The sequence below is a fragment of the Pipra filicauda genome, unplaced genomic scaffold (genome assembly GCF_003945595.2).
Source record: "Pipra filicauda isolate LSUMZ 115617 unplaced genomic scaffold, ASM394559v2 scaffold379_size694699_pilon, whole genome shotgun sequence".
Taxonomy (NCBI): domain Eukaryota; kingdom Metazoa; phylum Chordata; class Aves; order Passeriformes; family Pipridae; genus Pipra; species Pipra filicauda.
This window is the reverse complement of record NW_024104508.1, coordinates 67242-90925: the sequence shown is the minus strand read 5'-3', so window position 1 is coordinate 90925 and position 23684 is coordinate 67242. Positions and strand designations below refer to the sequence as shown.

At 36.5% G+C, this 23684-nt stretch overlaps 1 protein-coding gene across 4 annotated transcripts in view; it reads right to left on the bottom strand.

Moving 5' to 3' along the window:
- Positions 1-23684, bottom strand: part of TOP2B (DNA topoisomerase II beta) — a 64253-nt gene that overhangs the window by 22883 nt on the left and 17686 nt on the right. For all 4 annotated transcript variants that reach the window (XM_027722009.2, XM_027722011.2, XM_027722010.2 and 1 more), the window contains exons 2-18: positions 23095-23268; positions 22322-22412; positions 20305-20368; positions 18908-19053; positions 18408-18505; positions 16778-16990; positions 16523-16696; positions 12092-12193; positions 11873-12010; positions 10154-10292; positions 6081-6238; positions 5237-5362; positions 4374-4484; positions 4163-4268; positions 3861-3970; positions 431-523; positions 222-336 (exon numbers count right to left, since the gene is read on the bottom strand). In XM_027722009.2, the coding sequence (XP_027577810.1) occupies positions 222-336; positions 431-523; positions 3861-3970; positions 4163-4268; positions 4374-4484; positions 5237-5362; positions 6081-6238; positions 10154-10292; positions 11873-12010; positions 12092-12193; positions 16523-16696; positions 16778-16990; positions 18408-18505; positions 18908-19053; positions 20305-20368; positions 22322-22412; positions 23095-23268 (2158 nt within the window). The remainder of the gene's footprint in view (positions 1-221; positions 337-430; positions 524-3860; positions 3971-4162; positions 4269-4373; positions 4485-5236; positions 5363-6080; positions 6239-10153; positions 10293-11872; positions 12011-12091; positions 12194-16522; positions 16697-16777; positions 16991-18407; positions 18506-18907; positions 19054-20304; positions 20369-22321; positions 22413-23094; positions 23269-23684) is intronic.

Here is a 23684-nt window from a genome sequence, read left to right as displayed (position 1 = left end):
GCCTCACTAGGGTTGAGCAGAGGGCCAGGATCATACCCCTCGCCCTGCTGGCAATGATCTTCCTAATGCACCCCAGGATACCATTGATATGAAATGATAATCAATACATAGAAGTTGTCATATTCTCTACTTGAATGCATTGATTCCAGTAAAAATCACAGCTTTAAAAACCATCAATAAAGAGGAATGTTACAACAAATCATAAGGAATTATCAGCTTACCATCAACAAGGGAAGGGATAGATCTCTCGTTGTCTGAATTTGAGAAAAGGATCAACTCCTTGTTAATGAAATCATTGTAAGTCAAATGTTTTGTTGCTGTGCCATATAAAAATTGCTGAAAAAAACCACATACATTATTCATTCAATACAAAAACTACATCACATTTAAATCTCACCCTGCAGATTTATTACTGTTATTTAGGACTCACCTCGGGAAGGCCATGTAGCCGACGCTGCCGTCTGTCTTCCATGAAATTTGTTAACCATTCTTTTCGGTCATCAATCTTCTTCTTACTGAAGGCCTGAAAAGATTCCAAACACACTAAATTATCAGCAATATAAATGTTTGTGTAAATGTATGTTACTTCAGTCAGAATTTTAATTATATTGCACTATCTGCAATATCCTATCTGCAATATCTGAGTATTCAATAAGGCTTATTTGGACAAGCTAATCCATATAACTAATGTTTACATTTAAGCAGCAGTACCAGTACATGACTTTTCACACATTTTTGCACAATGTTTTTGAACTGACAGATCTTTTGCAGATTGCAATTTAAATTCATATTACTTTTCTGAAATTTGCACACATTTGGACAAATCTTATCATTCTTCTTCCCCTCTTCACATCAGAGTTGTCCTTTGATACACGTTTGAAGGTCTTTCCCCACAGAGCTTTAAGGCTGGGTTCATCATTTAGACTGAAATATCTCTTATCAAGAAAATCTACTGAAGGTATTGGAAAAAATACCCTACTCTTCTTGTCCTCTCCACGCCCTGGAGCCACAGAATGCCAATAACTTGTAGTTGTTCCTGAATGGTCATTCCTAGTCCTCTTAAGAAAATTGACAAGTTGACAAAATCGAAACTGCATGAAAAGACTAAGACAGAGTTTAGGCCAGCTGACTGAAGGCCTCAGCCTTCATGACGACAAGGTGTCACTTTTAAGCAACCACCCTATGAAAGGACACAGGAATGTTCTGACTCTGTCATGTCAGAGAAACAGAGTTCCCCTTCAGAGAGTTTCTTCTCCAAAAGAGTACAAGAACACACAGAAACTGTGTATGTGGTTGCGAGACACTGGATTGTTATATTAATTATTGGTTCAGACCAACTCAAGGCAGGGGGTATGGCAGGGAAGGGACAGGTCAAATTTCATGGAGGTGAGATAATGGCCTATCCCATATCTCAGCCCCTGCCAGCCACCCCAGGACACCCTGGAGCAGCGTCAGTCAAATGCAGGCCGGGAGCCTTCACCACACCCCCTTTTCTCCCTAACCCAGCCTCAGAACCGATAACACACTGAGAGCAGTGCCCCCCACCACACCCCCTGGAGCCCCTAACCCAGCTCCAGAATGGAAAACACACTGGGAACACTGCCCCTCACCCTGCCCAGAGCTCCAGCGTGGCCAGTGGGCCGCAAGTCCCACCTGGGGGTGGGGGGTGTGGCCACAGGGGCCCCAAAGCTCATAAAAGCAGCAACAAGTGCTCTCCGCGCTTGTTCCGACCCTGCCACCTGGACACTGGACTTGCACAAGACTCTGAACGGTAGCTATAATTTTCTCTTTTTCTCTCTTTCTTTACTTCTTCTTCTCCAAATCTCCTTTCTTAATATTTTGAGTAGCTTGAGACCAGATGGGCTGGATTTTGCTAAGCTGCATGGGTTAGCATGTGCTAAGTTAAGGCTTTGTGGAATGCTTTGTTTTGGTTGAATGCTACCCTTTAAACTTTTGCCAAGTACTCCTATTTTCTAAAGTTTACCTGTAAGAATACCTTGTGAGGAAAGGTGCAGCTTTTCTCTTTTGCGCTCTCTCTTAAGGGTTTTAAAAGAACTGAGGGCTCTTCAATAGATCTGGCAAGTGGATTCTTGAAGCCTTATATATTTTTTAAAGTAAAACCCCTCCAAGTGAGCTTGTAGCTCGGGTGCTGCGGTCTTACAGTGATTTAAGAAAGATTTCAACTACTTTAGGAAAACTTTGTGAGTTGCTGAAGTACTGCCTCTTTTTCCTCAGGGAACAACATACAGAGACTCCATCGTGTCCTGATTTCAACCACTCTGCTGCATAAGAAGATAGTGATCAGCACTATCTTTTTCAAAGGACTCTAACTGGAGCACTCCAAAAGAGCTCAATGAGTAGTTTCATTTCCTTGGAGACCATGATATTACATAATAAATATTAAACCTTAGTAATTTAGTCTCTGAGAAAGGGACTAAGTGATATCACTCTGATTTGCATCAGACTGACTTCGTTTGTGACCAAAGCTTGGTAGTTCACAATGTCAGACATATGACAGCTTAAGACTAGGCTTTTGTAAAAAAAACATTACTAAATTCTTACAATTTTCTTCTGTCTCCTTTCAGTTTATCCAAACTTTTTCCAGACCACTGAAGTGAAAAATTACCAAGAGCTGTATCAGCATAAAAATTCTTTTAATAGAATAATAGAATTAAGAGCTTGAATAAAAACTGTTCTCAAATATTTATTCTTGAATAGAATAAGGAGGTTTTTTCTGTCTCCCCTTAAAACTGATATTTTAATACCTCCTGGGCTAGCAAAAGAGTTCTTCAGAATGCTGACAAATTTGCTATGTGAAATAACTTTTGCTTTCCTAGATTACAGCTATCATAAGGCCTGGCAGGGCCCATAATCTTACACCACCTATGCCCAGAGGTAATCTTGGGGCTGGGATTACAGCTATCAGCAGAAGAAACGTGGGTAGGAATAGAAGTGAAGCTTCTGCTAACAGCTCCAGTACTGGTCATAGCTGTTCAGGTGTAACAAGGATGACCAGCTTCATCCTGAATTCACAGAATACCATTTTAGACAACAGCAAGGATCAGCCATAACAGGTTACATGGCCTCAGGTATCAGCCTGTGTAGGGAGGCCTACTGGCAGACATAGAGATCAGAATTCTATTAGTAAAAACACACATTTTACAGCATCCATCGTATAAGGAAAAAGTTGTTTTGTCTAAGACGCGTATTTTTCCATTTTTCTTCTTTTTCTCTCCTACCTTTTTTTTCTCTCTAATATGACCTACAATTAAAATAGCAAATTAAAGTAGATAAAAGTTGAAATACTTCTTGAAAAAGCAGCTTCATTCCAGACGCTTCATCTTTGTCCTTCCACAAATTTTCTTTGAAACACAAGTACTTTCCCGTACTCAACTACGTACAAGATTGCAAATTCAAATATGTAGAGCACATGCATGAATACACATATGCCACAGTGATGTATCCTCAATGAATAAATAATATTTACCTGATCTTATGTGCTCAGAAACAAAATAAGGATGCCTAAGTAGATGTGAAACGTAATTTGTCTGAGCTTTATTTCCTTCCATAGAGTACTTTTTTGCATGTTCTGTCTTTAAAAGGAAGTCTGACTGTAACATTTCTTGAAATCGACATTACACAAAACTATCAAAGCTAAAAGCAGAAGGCAGAGCTGATTTTGTAGCATGGATAAAGCTTATTCCAAAATTTAAAATATTTTCCAAAAGATTCTTTCTCTCGTAGAAGTATTTTTTTCAGGTACTCCAAAAACCATAACAACCCTTCAAGGTCTTTCTCATGTGCCATTTTCAGCAAACAATGGAAACTAAAACATATCATATACAGAAGCACTTTCTTACCAGTGTAATGGCAGCATCATCCTCAGGACCAGCATACCGAAATAAGATCCTATGTCTTTCCATGTCAGCAAAATATTCTTTTGCTTCTTTAGCAGTGCTGGTACCCAATCCTGTACAGTAAAAAGAAATTGTTACTCAATATTAAAAATTTAAGTTTTATTATCTTACCCCTTTTATTTTACTGGGAATATTATAAAATCATTACATAAGATGCTATCATAAAAACAGCTACAAATAAAACTTCATAGCACCCATTTATTATTGCTTATCAATAGGGTTCACTTATTTGTTTTTAAACAAACCTTTGTAGTATTTTATCTTCCATGCTTTATGATTCTCCATATGCTTTTTCCACTCATCAAATTCAGGGATACTATAGAATGAGAGTTCTTGCTTATTTTTGCTTGCCTTTAAAAAAACAAAACAAAACAAACAAAACAAACAAACAAAAAAAAATCAACTTTTCTGTTGCACTGTAAGTAATCCATAAAATCTCAATAATAGAATCTGTACCTTCACAATAGGTGTGATGAATTCCTCAAGAAAACCATGTTTCAACAGTGATGGCCAATTGTGATGAATAAAATTAATCAACAAGCCCTTTATGTGAGATCCATCCTGATCCTAAGTGAGAACATGAAAACATGAGGCAATCTTTTCAAATGTCAGATTTCCAAAACCACCAAAAACCCACTCACTGGCCTGGATACATCAAAACAATATCTGTTGATAGAAAGTATAGAAGGGTATAGCTAGTTTTAACTTGTATTCCAAAAATGGACCACCTGTGACATAACCACCTGTGAATAGCACTATCCTCGAGCTAATAATAAGCTCTTCCAAGCCAAGTGCAGGGTTGCAGTTCAAAGATTCTCTGCCTGTGTTATGTTTTCATGGAGAGCTACACAGCTCTCCCAGACACCACAGAGCTGAATTTTTGTGGAAGACAGTCAAGCCTGGCCCACAGTTCTCATCGGTGGAAAGATGCTTGATAGGTCAATCATGAGATTATCCAACAATAATTGCCTTCGTTCTTGTCTCTACCTGACTTGCTAGCAATACCACCTCATCTACTATTCCCTTTTGCCCTTACTTTCAACCTATTTTTGAGTTATCAAAAGTATGTTTTTATTATTACTTTGCCTTCTCTACTATTTTGTGCAGCAAAGTCCAGTTGTTCCTTTGGAGTAACCAAAACACCACCATAGATAAATTAATCCTGTAAAGAAACCTCATACATTAGGGATTCCCCTTGAATGCATCCATACTGTCATAGCTGAGACAGGTTATAATGCACAAAAACATAACCTGTGAAATTGCAGCAAGACATATCATAAGAAGTTCTGTATATTAAAACCTGTGAATTTCAGGCTTACTTGATCTGTCATAATCATAATTTTTCCATATCTCAAGCTTTTCAGAGATTCTGGATCTTCATAGCTTTTCTTGTATTGTAGTCCAACTATTTTGATGATATTGTTGATTTCTGCGTTTTCCATAATCTGTATAAAAAAGTTATTTTTGAAGTCAATGTAAAAAGCAGAAATTTAGAAATATCCCAGTCTTTTTCAGGTGGGCTTGAGAGCTTCTTTTTCAATGCATCCCAGCCTCAACTTCATAACCCTTTTACGCCCAGCCCCTTGCAGCCTTTGCACTTGTAAATATTTCTTCTGTACATGCAAATTCTCAAGACTGCACCACATTCTTTCTCCTCTATGGGTAGAGCACTTTGGGTCAGGAAAGCAAGAAGAAAACTGCATGCTTAACAAAAAGTCATCTCACAGAGCTGCCCTCTCTTTCCACTGTTTCTGTGGGCATATGCAACACGTCTCTTATTACAGACAAATTATGGAGGGCAGCAGAAATAATGAGATGGGGTAACGCTGCTGCACTCAGGTTGTGAGCCAATAAAATCACATGGCAATAGAGAGTATAAAAAATTTTAGGGTTTTTAAATATTCATGTGAAATATTAATATGAGTCATAGCAAAATTTCCTTCCACTTGTGAAGAAATTAACTTTATCATCCCAGTACTGCATTACTACACTCAGTATTTCCAGGCTTATCCCAGGCTTTAAAGTAGCTGGTACTTTATGAAATCTCAGCCACAAAATTTTCGTGAAAAAATAAAAATTCAAATATGAAGATGTAAATCTAGAAATCAAAAATAAACACAAGACATACATTTGTCACCAAAAGGAGAGGAAAAAACTGCATACCTGTTTGTGAGAAGCTTCTCGAACATTGAGAATTTTGCCCCTGAGTGGGAACACTCCATATCTGTCTCTACCAATAACACCTAAGCCAGAGACTGCTAAAGATTTGGCCGAGTCTCCTTCTGTCAGTATTAACGTGCAGTCCAAGGAATGTTTGCCACCTGCAGGCCAGGAAGAAGTAGAGGGAAGGCAAAAAAAAACCAGAAAGCATAACTCAAATAAAAGAAATACAACTGAATTCTTCCTTCTCCTCATTTAAATACACTGAATTTCTATTTTTAGGGATGGCCCTCCATACCACTAACACTGCACAACAAGAGCGAATATCCTTGCCCTTAGCAGTACATTATGGATTTCTATGGAGAAGGAGCAAAATAGACAAAATGGGATGTAATGGTGGCACATCTTATGCAATGGTCCCTACATGTCTGCACAAAAAAAGTCCAATTGCTTCTGTACCTTTACCATTTCATTTTTCTAGCTGCAAATTTCTTACAGACATACATTATGCATGTCTGAGTTACATACAGGAGTTATTTCCCATTCTGTATTTCCCCTTTCCTCACAGTACATTTTAAGAAGTAATTTATTAAATAATTTTTGTGGGTATCCCTTTTTATTGGCCATCAGCTGAAGCCAGACAACTGTAAGAAAAACTTGACAGAAAAGCTCAAAAGATGAGAACATTTGCACGTATTATATCTCACAAATTTCTTGAACAGAAAAATAAATCTTCACTAACAATGTAATTTTGACTCTACAAGACACACTGCATTTTGATGCCTGTATGCCCAATATATTCAAAACTGGAACGACATTTATGTTCTGTTTATTGCAACTGCAGTAGTGGAATTGATGTTCCAAATAACAAGCAGGTTGAAAAAAGGAATCTATCCTTTTGCAAGGGTGCAAATGCTCATTAAGCAGTTTTGCTATTTTATCAAGGCTAAGCGGTAGGAAAGACTACAAAAACCTTCAAGCTGGTTAAGTCTCCTCTATTGCTAATAAGGTAAATTTTGAATATACTGGAATTTAAAATAGGTGCTGTGATTTGCTTTTACCTGGTAGGTAAAACCCACCCCATATCTCCTATTACACAGAATTTACATTCAACATCTTTGGTTTTCTGAATCAAGAAGTTTGGCCTAATGGAATCTAAATTAGGCAGCTATTCACACTGTCAATAACTACCTGTCAACAAAGTGGACTCCAAATACCAAGAATAATACTAGTCTACTGTTTCAGAATATAAGACAGCCAATATTTTTCCCTAAGTGAACTGCAGAAGACACATCTGAATGTAATCCAGGTGGACTTCCTTCTGAAACGGATGCAATCATTAGCAATTAATTTCGTGGAAATACAATGTGCCAGGTATTTTCCTGAGCATGGCTCTAAAGAACTCAAAGAACTATATCAACCAGTAGGTTCAAAAAAACGCTCTTATGCTTCACCAGATTAGGTAATCCTCCTAATCCACCTCCAACAAGCCACAGAACTATGCATACCTCATCAAGATCACAAAAAAGCAAGAATGACCAGGTATAGGACTCATTCTTTACAGCGGGGGAAGAAATCTGCAGCAACTACATCACTGTACAGAAACATCTCTCTCCTATTCTTATGCATTAACAAATACATCAACTACAACATACTGCATTTTGCTCCCAGGCTACACACAGGTTACTCTGTGTGACACATAAGAATGCCTTGAAACAATCTGTATCTTCATGTATCATTTAAACCTTTTCTCCATCTTACTGGGAGGTCTGAAATTCTTTTGAAAAGATGATTTATAACTCTTCACAATATACTCACAGTTGTGCAAATTCTTAGGCAATATTCACATAGAAAAGTTGAATTTTTCGGACCTAGAAATACTGATCTGCCTCTCACACACAGAAAGAGGACATACAGCCCTTAATTCACCTGAGCCTCAGGATCCCCCAGTCATAGAATCACAGAATGGTTTGGGTTGGAAGGGACCTTAGAGATCATCTAGTTCCAAGCCCCCTGCCATGGGCAGGGACACCTTTCACTAGACAAGGTTGCTCAGAGTTTCATCCAACCGTGACACTTTCAGGGATGGGGCATCCACTACTTCTCTGGGCAACCCGTTCCAGTGTCTCGCCACTGTCACAGTAAAGAATTTATTCTGTACATCTAACCTAAATTTCCCCTCTTCCAGGCTGAACCCATTACTCCTTGTGCTTTTACCACAGTCCTTTCTATTAAGGTCCCAAAGGCAAAGACTGATAGTTCTACAATGTTTTTTGTCTGTGTACTCATTAAAGAATTTCCATGGTACCAGTACTTCTTTTTTCCCTTTATGTTAAGAAACATCATCAGTTAGGCGCCATCAACAACTGAAGTTCATTGAGACAAGTTCTCAAGAGCAGACCAACCCCCTCAGCCACACTGAAGGAGTCACTCTTTCATATCACCTTCTGCCTTCCCTTTCTCTACGAAAGCAGAAATCAAAGATCCTGATTATTTTTGATTGTGCAAAAAGAACAAAATATTCCTTTTCAAGAATAAACAGATGATCCATATGATACCTTCACTCTTTAAAAAGAAATTACCAAAGAACTTTTTACTAAATGTATTATTAGTGATCCTCTAATTTAAAACACCTCTTCCAGTATAGATAACACCTCAGAAAGGCAGGCAAAGCCTGCATATGACAATACACATTGTACTCAGAAACTGAATGCCTCTCTGCCTCTCTGAGTGTCCACCTCAAACATGCAATGCCTTCAGTGCGAGAAACGCAGTATGTTCCAGATCTTCAAAAAACCAATACCTGGGTAAACCTCCTTGGGAGATGCAGAGTTCCCACTCCCCATAGAACTAGGCAGCAGAGAAATACTTGGGTAACAGGGATTCAAGACATGCAAAGCTTTAGGCATCAGTGTTGAGCCCAAATGAATCCCCACATGCCTGCTTAGTTGAGGAAGTTTCAGGGTCCCCCCATTAAAAAACTGTGTAAGAAGTGATTTTGAAGGCTGGTCTCCAAAGCAGAGCTAAAAAATCCTATGAAGAAAGTGTGCCCAAAATCATTCAATATATGATTTAGGAGCATTAGGCTTAATATCCATATAATATATAATTTCTCCAAGCACACAATCTTCTACGGAAGAAAAACACCAGGAACTTACATCTGATTAGGAAATGCCAATTCCACAAACAAAACACAAGTTAAAAGAGACATGATTACCAACTTTTGAGGCAAAATATAACATCTGAATAATGGGAAAAGTAATAAAATAGTGAAGAAAACAAATTAAAAAAAAATCAATACCAAGGAATCAAAAAAGGAAGAAAATCAAACAGGTCTCATCATCTCATCGAGCTTCTTTACCAGTCTTACATGCTTTTACCTACTCAGCCCACCCACCCACTTCACTGCAATTTCTCCATCTTTGTTTAATGTAAGGATGTATTAAAAATTAAATAAAATTAACAAAGAATGGCAACATTTCAAGCTCTTTAGCCATATGTGCCTCTCAAATAACTCAAGAACAACTCCCATTGCTATTGGCACAAAGACTGCCAGCTGATCCTGATCCCTATCTATGCTAAAGAAGCAAGCCAGCAGAGATTGCCAGTTTGCCCTATATTCCCAGACAGGAACCTAATGGCATTTAAAGTATTATGAAAAAGTCTCTTGAACCATTCCCTCAGGTGTGCACACTATGTGATTTACTTCCTATAGCTTGTGGCCCTATAATGACTCTGATATTTTTACATTAGAAAGACCAAGAAAACCTCCAAAACAGAATACTGGTAACACAAAATTTAGCAGGAAACCACAATTAGAATATAAACACACTCTTCCAGTATCAAACTAGACTGCTGCTTTTGTTCAGTGTTATTAAATCTCTGCTCTAGAGAGGATAGTGTTCCTGATATCAAACTCACCATCACGCTTTAAATTCTATCTCCAGAAAGTTTAGAAAACTAGAAAGACTTTTATTAAAAAATCCATAAGGATGAAAAATAAAGTCAGGTTTAAAATTATCATGTTTGTGAAAAATTTATGAAACATTAAAGAAATTAAAAATAAGTGCTCTTACCAGCATCATTAGCATCATCCAGTTTTGGAATGCCCTTGATTTTACTGTGTTTCACTGATGAACATTTCTTGTTCAGCTGAGTTTGTGCCTTAAATTTGACCCAATTCAAAATACTCTCTATGATACCACAGTTAGAGGCCTACGAGTAACAAATCAGAATTGTGGATGAGAAAAAAGAAGCTTCACACAGTAGATTCTTACATCTCAATTTTAAGTCACTGATCTAACACTGCTTCTCAAAGCTCTCTAAATTTTAAAAACTGCAATATATGAAAGTCAAGGAATTAACATATACCTTACTCTTTAGCATTTTAAGCACATGCAACCAAAACACATCACACACAGAGCATCCTTTTCCACCCCTTATATAACTGGTAGAAAGAGGAAAGGAGGTCTGAGAACTAACAAGAGGTTGTCTTATGTTGTGTGGTTGATGTGCTGAGACATTTTAGTTTCTAAAGCACCTGTTTCCTGGACTTGATAGCAAAAAGTAACCATATGGGATATTTATGGCCATTTAAAGTTTCTTTGGAAATGGTTGAAAGACAATCGAAATCATTTCAGAATAAGGCTTTATATCAACCATTTGAGAAACGGATATCAGTTTTAGAAACACATCTGCAGAAAAAGTAGCATATAGTATATTTTCTAAACTAAAACTGGTTTAGGTTTGGTTCCACATCAAAACAAAATACAGGTGGAACAAAATACTGTGAGCTTTGGCTTTTCATTATCCCCCATAATACAGCACTCATTGCGGAGATTCTGCTGTACATTTAACACATCTGGAAATCAATGTTCAATTCAGGGAATATTAGAAACACTATAAATCGAACCTGCTGATTGAAATACAACAGGTATTCACTCTTCAGATTTTGTTATATGATACTGTGTTGTGGGTTTTTTTCCCTGTAAGTTCTATAAGAATGTCACTTGTAATACAGACTTAGAAGTTGAAAACATTACACAGCAAGTGGAGTTTTGATGCCAAAGAGTATGAGCAGCAGCACCATTCTCCTTACTACTGGTGTTCCATTTATGCTACTGGCCCTAAATAGGACACATTATATTGAGTTCTGGCTAACAGAAGTCTTCCTTTGCTTCATTGTATAAAAATGTAATAGAGGAAAACCCTCTATGACATATTTGTACTAGTATATTAATTTAGAATATCAATTCTTAGCCCATCTACAGAAAAAAATTTAAACCTTTTGCCCAACAATAATGATCATTTTTAATACTACAGCCCCAGTTCTGCATTTCTATGATTACTGGAAGAACAAGTACATGTGACATATCCTCTCCCTCTCTTTTCACCTTAGTGAAACAGAACAGGACTGATACCAAAGAATAAGGTAGACAATATTCTCAACTTCAGAAAAATATTTTAACACAAAAATAATTGGTCAAGGACTATGTTTAGGTTTTAAGAGTCACATTCATTTCATCAATATAAATACCAGAATCTCCAACAAATGAGCTGATCAGGTCAAGCTTGCTTTTAAATCCAGGGCAAGAGTCAAAACACAGTCATTGCTTCCACTATTAAGACCAGAGGTTCCTCCATCCCATTTTAACAGTATGCAAATGTCACTAGAATACCATAATGCACTAAAATTAACCTTCTGCTACAGAGCATACATACACTTGGATCCAGTATGTCAATTCCTGCTTCATGGGGGGGGAAAAAAAAAGGAAAGAAAAAAAAGGTTTACTTACTGCTTTAAAAAATTTCTCAGATAGCTGGCACTTTGACCCAAAACTTTTAGGTTGCAATGTCATGTTTTCCTTTGTCTGGGAATCAAACGATGGGTTTTCAATCAAGCAATTAACAAAAACCCATATATGATTCTTCACCTGTTGAAAACATAGAAACCAGTTTACTCAATAAAGTTCCCACATTCATATTTTTCAATATTTTTTTATAAAGTAACTTGCCTGAAATGGTTTGACTGAAACTCCAGCTTTATTCTTCTTTTTCACCACTTCTATCAGTTTGCCCACAACTTGATCCACCACGTAATCAACATGCCTACCACCCTGAATGAAGAAGAAAAAAAAACAAAAGAACAAAATAACTATTGAATTTCCTAATAGCTTTTATCAGTATTAACTAAGTTCCTGTAGTCATACTTAAATTCGGAAATCCACATACATTAAGTTTATCATAAGAAAGAGAAATTTGGTTTGAAGTTTCTCTTTCATGTCATTCAGTCTTCATTCAAGTGAGGATGACAGAAGTTACACGGAACAGGAGGAGACCTTTCATTCACTGTACAGTGATGGACTTCAAATGCAGCTGCTTACAGTTTGCAAAGGGATACAAAACCTTAAGAGTACGGCATATCTAAAAATTAATCTGCAGTACTGGGAGGTACCTACAACACCACACAGCTGTTATGTGCCTTTTTAACTGGCACATAAATAACCTTGGACTAAAAAACCCACATATTTGTTCCTCAAATTAAACTTTCCCCACTAGGTTCATTAAAAAATGATGTTCACGAGCTTACCCTCAGATTATACAGCACCCATGCCTATTCCTTCCCACAAGTGATCTCACCTTTTCTTAGCCATATTACAGAACTCCTGGCATAAATGCAATTAGCAATAATTCTTTGCTAGCCTGGGACTTCAGCAAATGGCGAGAAAACTGAAAATAGCCAACCACAAGACCCAGAAAACTTTGAAAGAACAGAACAAGACAACCTTGAGGAGATGACCAGTTCCTCTTAAAACTCACCAGACGCTAAACCTGTTCCAAATTCATATCTGATGGGGCAACAAGAGATCCATATAGAGCATGCAGTTAACCATAAGCTGGCAAATCAAGGCCTTAGGAAACCACAGGACAACAACTTGTAGCTACATAATCACAGTGTCACCACTCTTCTAGCAACCAAGAGCAGTCTGCTGGACTCCCTTACAGTTACTACTCAAATGCAGAGGGGACAAAAAAAAAAGAGGCTTAAAAGCAACTTCTTGCATCATCACAGTGATGAAAACAAAGAAGGAAAGAATATATAGGATTTTTCTTCCTCTGTTGCACCATCAGAGCTGAAAGTGAAACACTCATATGGTCTGTCACAGTTCTTCCTTTTACCCTATAAGAAAGAGGCCTGAGCACTGGTTATCCTTGTTTAAGGGCTTTTCAACCAGGTGTTTCAAATGAAGCCTTCAGAGCAAGAAAACTTTTGGTGGAGGCAATGTTTTCAGATCCCAACTATGATCCCTACCATAACAGACCCCGAGGAAGAAATACTTATTTATTTACTTAAACTTTGGAAGTAGTAAGTCAGAAATGTTATCCTTTTGAAGCTATATATAACCCAAGCTTTGCAATACAGCGGGATGATGAAAATACGTTTCTAAGTGTGCAGCCGTGAGCGAGCCACGTTCAGAGCTCGGAGTTGGGAACCTCTCAGCCATCTCACCAGCAGGTGGCACAAGTACCCACTATGGAACCATCACAGCCTAGAACTGACCCCGCTGTCACAGCAATTCCGTACAATACACACTAAATCTGGAGGGCTGTCTGTGATTATTATGACTTCTGCACTATGGGAAAACAGCGCTAAGACTGCATAACCTTCTTTTTCCAGAAGGTAGTGACTGGAACCCCAGTCTTGCATATTTCAGGATGCAAAGGCGTCTAACGAAACACTAACAACTAAAAATCTTAAAAATGGAGCTTTGACTGCCACCTATATACATTCTGTTCTTATCATCTTGAATAGCCAACGGCCCCAACTGATTTGGAGGCAAGCCAAATTTAAATTCTACAGACAGACAGATGGCTTAAATGGCAGAAAAGTTCAGAAACTAATTATAAATTTGAAGTTTTAATTTAATTAAATATACAAATAAAATACTAATTTATTTTGCATTTGTTTTCTATTGTACTTATTTTATTAGAATAAATCTGAAAACTGGAATAGTCTTGAATTTCTTCCTGAACTCCAGCAAATTTTAACAGGCTGGGATTCTCCCTCCATCCAAGTCTACTCTCTGACACTGCAACTGTATTAGCTGAGCATTTCTGCTAAAATGATTAGCAGTAATCGAGTTAGCAGTGACACCACATTAAAAATATGATTAGATTGCTATGTTAAGAACAGAAGTTTCTACTATGATTTCTACCACAGCTAATATTTGAAATTCCGAACTTCAGAAGACTATGTTTAATCAGTTTACAAGTCTCCCTCTAAAGGTTATTTGTACAACTGTAATAGCTACAAACATTCTTTCAAATGCTGCCTCAGAGCCTGAAGTCAAATTCTGTGTGCTTTACTGTAGCAAAATTTTGAATAAATGGGGAGCTTACCAAGGTAACAAATTTACAAGAACCGAACAACAGAGCTGTGCCTCAACACACTGCCTGACCTTCCAAACAACCCTCAAAAAACCAACCCAATAAACCTAAAAATTTTTTTTTTTTAATTTATAGGAAGTTTAAAAAAGATGGACGGGAAGTTATGACTGGATGAAATTTATCCAGAAACAGAAATGAAAAGCTTTCACCAAACACCTATAAATAACCAAAACACAGCTGAAATGAGCTCCTCACCTGTCAGCAGACAAGGGGACAGGCAGTTGACACTGTTAGTTTCTAGCCATTATGTCTCATTAGTGGGCAGTTGCATATCAATTGCTGGTGAGGTCGTTCACTGGCCCTGAACATTCCACACCCAGTCACACACATAAGGCATGGATCAGGAGAGTGGGAAAAACTAGAAGTTACACCACTTACCTTTGAAGAATACACAGTACTTTTTTCTATGAATTTTCTTAGAGAATATATGATAACAATGTATGTGAAACTGCATGATGGGTGAAAATTGATCCAAAAAAGTAAAATTCAAAATTTTGAATAAATGTATGCAATATATTTGACTTAGAAGTCAACTACTACTCATTTTTTTCAAACACATTTTCTTAACCTGGTATCAAGCATAATTAAGTTTCTCTACATTGGCAGCTTCCTCATAAAAAGTATTGTACACATCTTTAAGGTCATGGTTTTATTCTTCTTTATGCCGCATAAAGAGCTCCGAATTAAAATGAAGTTGTAACCCTTCAACTACCAGATACTTGTTCAAAACTAGGGATGACAAATGTATCAGGTAAGAATTAAAATGCACACTTAGAAAGTAAATATTCTAGAATGAAATAAACTGTCCCCATTACCACTGAACGCTTGTTCAGCTAAACTGAAAATGACTGAAAAGAAGTTACGTAGTAAAAATTACATCGCACCAAAACACCGGCTACACATCACCAACTACCAAGGCTAACACTGGTACTTCTAGGCACCTGCTGGCCTGGGGACTCCACTCACTGTAACCACTGATGCTTAGGAACCACTTGTGCTACCATCAGAATTTTCTTTTGACTCTCTTAGAAGAGATCTGAGCAAGGAGAAGTTTTCAAGGTTCTGATTACCAATTCTTATCATTCCCATCTTTTGGAAAGCTCACAGTCAGGATTTCCTAAAAGCAGTCTCACCAATGACTAGAACTGCTTGTTCTATTATTATTAGATCTAGCTTGTTAAATCTGCTAGATCTAACAACTAGACTGTCTAGTTGCTAGATCACTCATCAGGTGCAACTTGCGAAGAGCAGAAACGACAAAGACTTTCTTTTGCCATGGTGGATCTCAGATCCCTAAACCTGGTCCATGCCAAATGGGAGTAAATGAGTGTTATGTCAGCTGATTGCAGGCCATAGCCTTGGTGTCTGACCACTCCAGCAATTTAAGAAGCACAAAGCTGTACTTTAGTATGCTGAGCATATTGCTGCTTTATCATGACTGAAGGTTTCTCTATGGTCTCATTTCACTACTACTACAGTTGCTACTAAGTACAAAGAAAACCTAGATACCCTAGATAGGTAAAACAAAATCTCAACGCTTCAGGCCAATTTTATACATCAAAAAGCAGTAAACGGATAGGCATTTTTTCAAGAACACCAAAAGCCATTTTTGTCCTCCAAAACTTGTTACTGGTAGCCTCAAAGAGGTTTGTATATTTTTTTACCTTATTTTCAAAATTATCTTACTACAATGTGTTAAAAATGAAGGAAGGAATAAATTACTTCCATTGATTTTAATCAATAGTACATATGCTCACATAAAACATCACCGATAATGATTAGTAGTGTTTTCAAAACTAGTGCATATGTAGAAATACTGCTGTGAACGTATTTTGATTCCATCCAATTGCTCTGCCAGTTCCTCTCACGCAAAGGATTCTCTCACCTGTTTATTTGCAGTAACCCAGTTTTATTTTTTATCCGGCCCCTGAACTGGGCATAACCTCAGCACATATTTTATCACTTACATTTTTTTACCATTTGATCTAACTACTCACCTTTGTGGTAGCTATACTATTTACAAAGCTGATTTGCTGGAACCCCTTCTCGCTCAGAGTGAGGCACACATCCCACCGCTCATTCACGACTTCGTGAATGACTTTGAGCGCGACTCCAGTTTCATCCAGCTTGTCTTTAACGTAGAGATCTACGTAACTGCGGAATCCATTTACCTGCAGGCAACAAAGGTAGCAATCACTGCTCTTCGCATCAAATACTCGGTACACTCAAGATACTTTATATTGTGCTCTTACAGGTAACTTCTTCCCATTCAACATGACTTTGACTCCTTTGCACGACCCAGCCAAATCATACGCTCGTCTTGTCATGAGGGCCACAATATCCTTATCAAGTTTTTCCATTTTAAATTTAGATAGGTCTGGCTGGAATGTAATGCATGTATAGTCATCACCATCAAAATGCTTAATCTTGGGCTCAGAGGTCTTCATCATGTTGTTCATCCAAGTCTTTGGAAATAAAACAGTTTAAATGTTAGTTTACAATATATGTCATCCTCCTCCTTTGTTCCCTTTTTCAACTATGCTAGGATTGCAACAGTCACAAAACAAAAAGCTCACAAACTTCTTTTAGAAGTTTCCTCTGGTAAAACACTACACAAAATTAATTGTTTTACAAAGATAAGCATAAGCATAGGTGACAGCACATCTGTGGTTTCTGTAAACCTGCAGGTATTACTACACTGGTAGACATGATTCTAACGCAAATAGAGCCTCTCCCAGAACTTACTAAATTAGATACAAGTGAGCTGTCTTTATAGTCTTTATTACCCATCCATTTAACACTTTCAATCTACTACACACTTCTACAGAGAGGTTTTTTGGTCCCTGTGCAGAGGCTTGGTAGCCTCCAAGACAGCATCTTGGTGGCTGACCAGTTTGCCAAAGCATGCCTTTTGGAAAAACCAAGGTGCCCAGACTTGACTCAGGAGTCTTGTGTTGTTCCCCATTTAAGAACACGGGCACATTTACGTGATCAAGCAGAACGTCTGCTCACAGCATGTATCAAAGTTCAGTTGTACTAAATCTTCAAAATTTTGAAAACACTGAAAAATGTAGCACTTTTAAGTCATAAAGTATGTAATTTTCAAAAAGTAAAATTAAATCAATATTAATTTGCCACTGGCAGTCAGCAGAAAATATTACATTTTTTAAGGGACAAGCGTAACGGATTAAATGTATTATTTATTTAGTGACATGACAGCATGACCAAAAATTAATTCTTTGTCCAGAAAGAAAGAAAAGGATTTACCAGCTGGGAAGGACTCCAAAGCCAAGGAACTTTGGTATCTAATACTCTACCAAAGTTCTTTAAACTTTTAGAAAGGTGGCCATCTCAAAGTTGTATACAATAAATCTGATTGCGTTCAACCTTTGGTCTGTAGGTGAACAACGAGCAATGGGTTCAAATGGGGGGTTTGCACTTAAGTCAAGTTAGGGCTAATGAAATTTATGACATAAACACTGAAAAATCTGTTTCTTAACACTATACAAAATTATACAGATAATTGTTTCCATGTTTGCATAGCTAAGTAGAAAGATTTTTTGGCAAATTATACAACAGCAATTTATAAAATGTTGCAACCGAATATATTCCTTTTCACAGGTGCATGAATATACTTTAGTTTTAACAGAAACTTGTTTTTCATTTTTAGTCACCTAACCCTCTGAAGAAAGTATTACTTAACCCAGAAAGTCTAATACATAGGAATACCAATTTTACTGACTGAGCTAACCTAGCCTGCAAACTCTACACATCCATCTGAATGATAAATGATTAAGTTCATTAAATATTCCTGAAATATATGTGCTAAATTTTAAATTTATAACTACAGCAAAAAAAAAAAAATTTTGAACATTTCTATACCTGCTTAAAGCTGTGTTTGTATTCCTTGCAAGCAGTTTCGACTGTAAACTTTGTACTAAATATGTTACAAAGTTTTGCACCATAGCCATTGCGCCCACCTGAAAAAACAACACAGAGTAAACTAGGGTCAGTTTAAATTTAGGATAATAAATAATGTCCTAACTTATTAAATTTATTTTTCCCTTAATTTCATATGCACAAATGTTTAAGTGCTTACATAAATAGAATTAAAACCTAAAACTATGTTGTTTGTTACTCAATAACGACTACTGACATTAAAGATATAAATGTAAAGTTGCCTGTAAATATTGGTATTAAAAAAGAAAAAGTTAGATATGTTCTTTAAGTCTTTTTACTCTAATAAAGAGCTATAGTAATGGTGACTAAATAATCATATGTTACGAAATAGAATAGAAAGAGAAAAATTAAGAAGGGAAAGCATACTGAAGAAGCACACAATGGCCTAACTGAATAAAACAAAGCACATGAAATAGTCTTGCCTGTAACTTTTTTCTCATCATCATCGTAGTTGCTGGATGTTAGCAGCTGCCCAAAGATTAAAGCGGGTACATATACTTTTTCTACTTTGTGTTCCACAACAGGTATTCCCTTTCCATTATTCCATATGCTGATAATGTTTGATTCCCTATAAAATATTGAAGACACTGGGAAAATTAATCTTGAAAACAGACTTCACCATACCTGTTTAAATAACTACCTAAAAATATAACAAAAGACCATATTCTTACCACATTTACTCACAACTCTAACAACTTTAATTACACTCATTTGTGCATATTAGATGTCTTAGAAGAAGGAGCTTAATTGTCCACACATGACAGTATTTCATAACGTAAAAATAACACCCAAAAATCTGTCTGAAGAGCTTTCACTATCAACATGATCTGCAACAGGATCCTGAAGTTTAGTGACAGAATGACACTCAAGTTAGAGATGTACCCTTTTAGGTTTCATTGAAGTCCATCCAGACACAGCCAAATTATCATTTGTTTCAAAGTATTCTTTCTGATTTATGATAAACATTGTAACTTACTTTATGCACTGGTGCCAAAATCCATCAATATCTGGCATCATTAATATTTCTAACTCTTACACAGAACTTTCATTTTTGAGTATTAGAGAGTTCAAAATCATGATGGGTCAGGCAGATTTACACTACCATTTCCTTCCCACTCCAGGATGAAAGCATAAAAATTACTTCTCAGCATCTTTATCTAAAAGGTTAGGTCTGAAAACTAGGTGTGAAAAACATTTATTATTCAGTTAAATGTCACTGAAAAGGTACTACTAAAGGAACCCAATCAGTATCTATTTAACTGCAGTACTTCTCATTAGAAATTATCTCAAAGTATTCAGTTTCAAAAAACACTGGTAATGATGTGTTTGCAATATGAAGTTTCAGTGTGATACAGCTGACTAATTCAGAACACAACCTTATCCTAATGCTAAAGGGGTTAACATAGAAGTTCAAGAGGTGCAAAACTGTGTTACAAAACCTCAAAGCTGGTATTTAAGATTTATAAGTAACTTAGCTGGCTATAGTTATGTACTGCCAAGCTTTCATCTCATCATGTATTTTATGATCCTCTGGTTTTAAGTTTCATTCAATCAAACATTAATGAATGGTTTAGGAAAGCAAATTATTATAAATTCAGAATGGTAGCACTTATTGCTAACCGCTTTTAATTCAGAATGCTACCACTTATTGTTAACCACTTTTAAATCACCTCTTCATCTCAAAATATGAAGCTAATGGAAATAATTCAAAAAATATTTTGTTTTAAAGAAATCCGATTTCATTAGTAAAATGGTTTGTACCAATCTAAACTACAACAGCACTGGCAGGGAAAGCAAATGAAAACACGCTTTTACTTACGGATCAATGGATATTTTAATACAAGTCATGTTCTTGTCCCTCTGTTTATTGTCAGCAGCATTTACTATGAAGCAAAGAGGCACAAATTAACACTTCATAGGAGCAATAATTAATTTCTTGGTCTGTAAAACTGTTTATATACATATTTCACCACAAGTTACAATAGTCTAGGTGTTTCTTAATCTGGTAGCTCTTTGTATATTCTGTATCTTAGTACTGAAGTCTACAAATATGACCAAGTATCTGCAAGAAGATATTTTCAACCTTCTGATAATTACTGACTCTATTTCAAGCAGTTAGACTATCTCAGAAATAAATATAGAAGTGTATTTTGTGAACCTGTTCTCCTAACTGTTCTTAACACACTGAGCATTTCATTCTTCTGTTGCTGTTCTTGTTTGGCTACGTATTATATCATGTATCTGAAAAACCCTTCAAAATTATATTCATCACCAGAGCAGTTTACACTTTGTTTTGCCACTGAAACACACCAAAGAAGCCATATCCATTAAGGAGTGTTCTGACTGCAGCAAAAGTTATCTCTAAAGAGCCTATGAGACTTATAACTAATGGTCTACACAGTTTAGGATCATAATAAGGACAACTGGAAATTAACATTTGATCAGAATTTAATTAAACTGTACTCCCATGTATATGAACTACAGAAAGCAGAAACGTGACTGTGGCCACTAACCATGAAAGCACATTACAGTCATTTTCAGTATTTGTCTCATCACCCATGAAACAGATGAAGATAAAACCCCAAAACACCAAAGTACAATATCTTAATAGATGGCAAGGATCTCAATATAAGATCAGATATTTCAAGGGGTTTTTGCTAAAATCATTAAGTGCAGTTTCATTCAAAAGCATGCATAACTACAATGTCCCATTTTCATAATGTTATTACTCTGACCCTTAGGTCTCACACCACACTCTGTGGAGCACTTATCAGTGCTACATAAAGAAGCAATAAGCCATACAGTACTACAATAACGACAGGATAATGATCTTCCTTTTGAATGGGACAATATGGTCCATATAACGTGAGAAGCCTAAAAATGACATCTATGAGGCAACATTCAAAACAGAAGTAATTACAGATTTTCCTTCCCATATTTATCAAATTAAGTAGTCAGTTAAAAAAAAATTTAAAAAGCATTCTTTTCCACCTGGCAGAGATATAGTCTTTATTGCCTCAAAGACAGCAATGCTGTAAAGAATAGATTTAGAGATGTGGAAGTTGTGAAGCTAATGAAGGTCATGACAAAACTTCCATTGACCTCAGTAGACCACAATTTAGTTTATGAGGTAATCCTGCCAATCCTTATAACAAACTTCATAAAAAAGTTTCCTGTCAATTAGCCCAAAATATCAGTTCAGCAGACAGCACAGTATTCAGATATTGCACATCTCTCCTGCTGGCTAGTCTTCAATGCGTCCCAAGAGAATACCACAAACTAGGAAGTCATAGTAACTCAGTGACTTGTGACACAATTTTCTAAAAATCATTTGTTTGTGCCTCAGTCACCATGTTTTGTAATGGTAGTATGATACTTATTAATTTCAAAACTGCCTGAAGTCTAGAAATGATCCATGAAAACACCACCACCACTATCATTCTGTACAGAAGGAGGAAATTGTAATGATTCATGAAATGATGATTTAAGTGAACACTCAGACAACTTAGAAGTTGCATTCTTTAGGAGGAATAATCTTCCAAATGTTACTTAAGACTGTAGCCCTCATAGACTACACAGATCAAAAATCTTGTAACAATATTGGTCATAAAGAATTATCTAGTTTGGACATTCAGTAACAAATATTTACACTTTCTTACAAGTTCAACTGAAAAGTCTTCCCTGTTTAAATTGTTCTGTAGTCCTAGAATGCACTACAATTTAGTGGGGCTCCAATTCTGTGATTTAAACTTAGATATAAACAATGTAGTTTGAGAGCACTCGGAAAAGCATGTCCTCCTTAATGCTAAAGCAATATTATTGTTAAAAATACTTACCAAGAATTTCATCAAAGATCTTGTACAAGCCCGGAACAAAGGTAACTTCTCTGCAATTCATTCCTACATCTTCATCATAAACCCACATTAACTACATGTAAACAAAATAAAGTAAAAATATTTACTGTCTTGGTAAAGCAGTCTATGTTTCTCTACTTCCTTAAGGAACTTTACTCTTACAGTCTGATCGGTGCTGTCATACAAGACAAAAGCAGGAGCAGAAGTTCAGCAAAAATTACAGCTGTACCCACAAAGAATTCCATAATGAAAATCCATTATTTTCTGCTTGGCAGGGAACTCCCAATAGTATAAACAGTGAGGTTTAAAGCAATTTGCAACTTCACAAAACAGCTGAAGAAAGTGCCAGCAGGAGGCTTAAATTCTCTGTTCTCTATCTAAACAAACAGACCAAAGCATTTCTGGACCTAGAACAAATGCCACTTACAAATATGCACATATAGGTGTGTGCACAGAGGCATGTTTGTAGACACAGACATATACACACGTAACCGTGTGTTTACACACATAGATGTGTGTTTGTGTTTTGACTGGACTTCAAGATTTTCTGAGTGTGTCTTTTCTGATGAACTAAGCACTACTTTAAAAAGTCTTCTCTCGTCCCTTTCCCACGCATGCATGCACAGACACGACCAGTTTTTAACATTATAATTCAGAACTCAATATAATTCAGATATGCCTATTTATTAACCAGAGTAGCAATTTCCTCATTAAAACAGCAAAAACTATTAGATTCTAAATTTAGTCACACTTACCTGAGTTAAGGGTTCAACTGACCCGATGTAGGTATCTGGACGGAGGAGGATGTGCTCAAGCTGTGTCTTTTTCTGATAAACTCTCTCAACAGACATCTTCTTAGAAGTGTCATTTTTATTAATACTTTCTGAGTCTTCTTTTTTTGAAGCATTCATCTGATTATCAAATAATGTCTAAAAAAAACCCAAACCAACAATCAACCTCATTCATTCAATCTGTCACTCTCAAGATACAAACAAAATCTGGCAGAGATTTAAATTACAATCAAAACTTGTCACATAATATAAATGTTCAGTTTTCAGATGTATTAAGATCAAGCTATCCTTCCAGAGAAAAAATGCAACAGATTACATGACAGATTCTTAAAAAAATTGTAACATATTCAAACTTTAGTTTGAATTGATTTACTAAGCACGATAAACTAAAATAAGGAAACAACAGCATATTACAAAAGACACCCATCTCCTCAGACTAAGTATTTATAACGCCCATTTTGTGCTTAAGCATTTGAATCCAAACCATTGATTACTGTTCTGAATGATAACAGCAAAACTGCTCTTTTACAATTACAGTGTGGACAATTCATTCA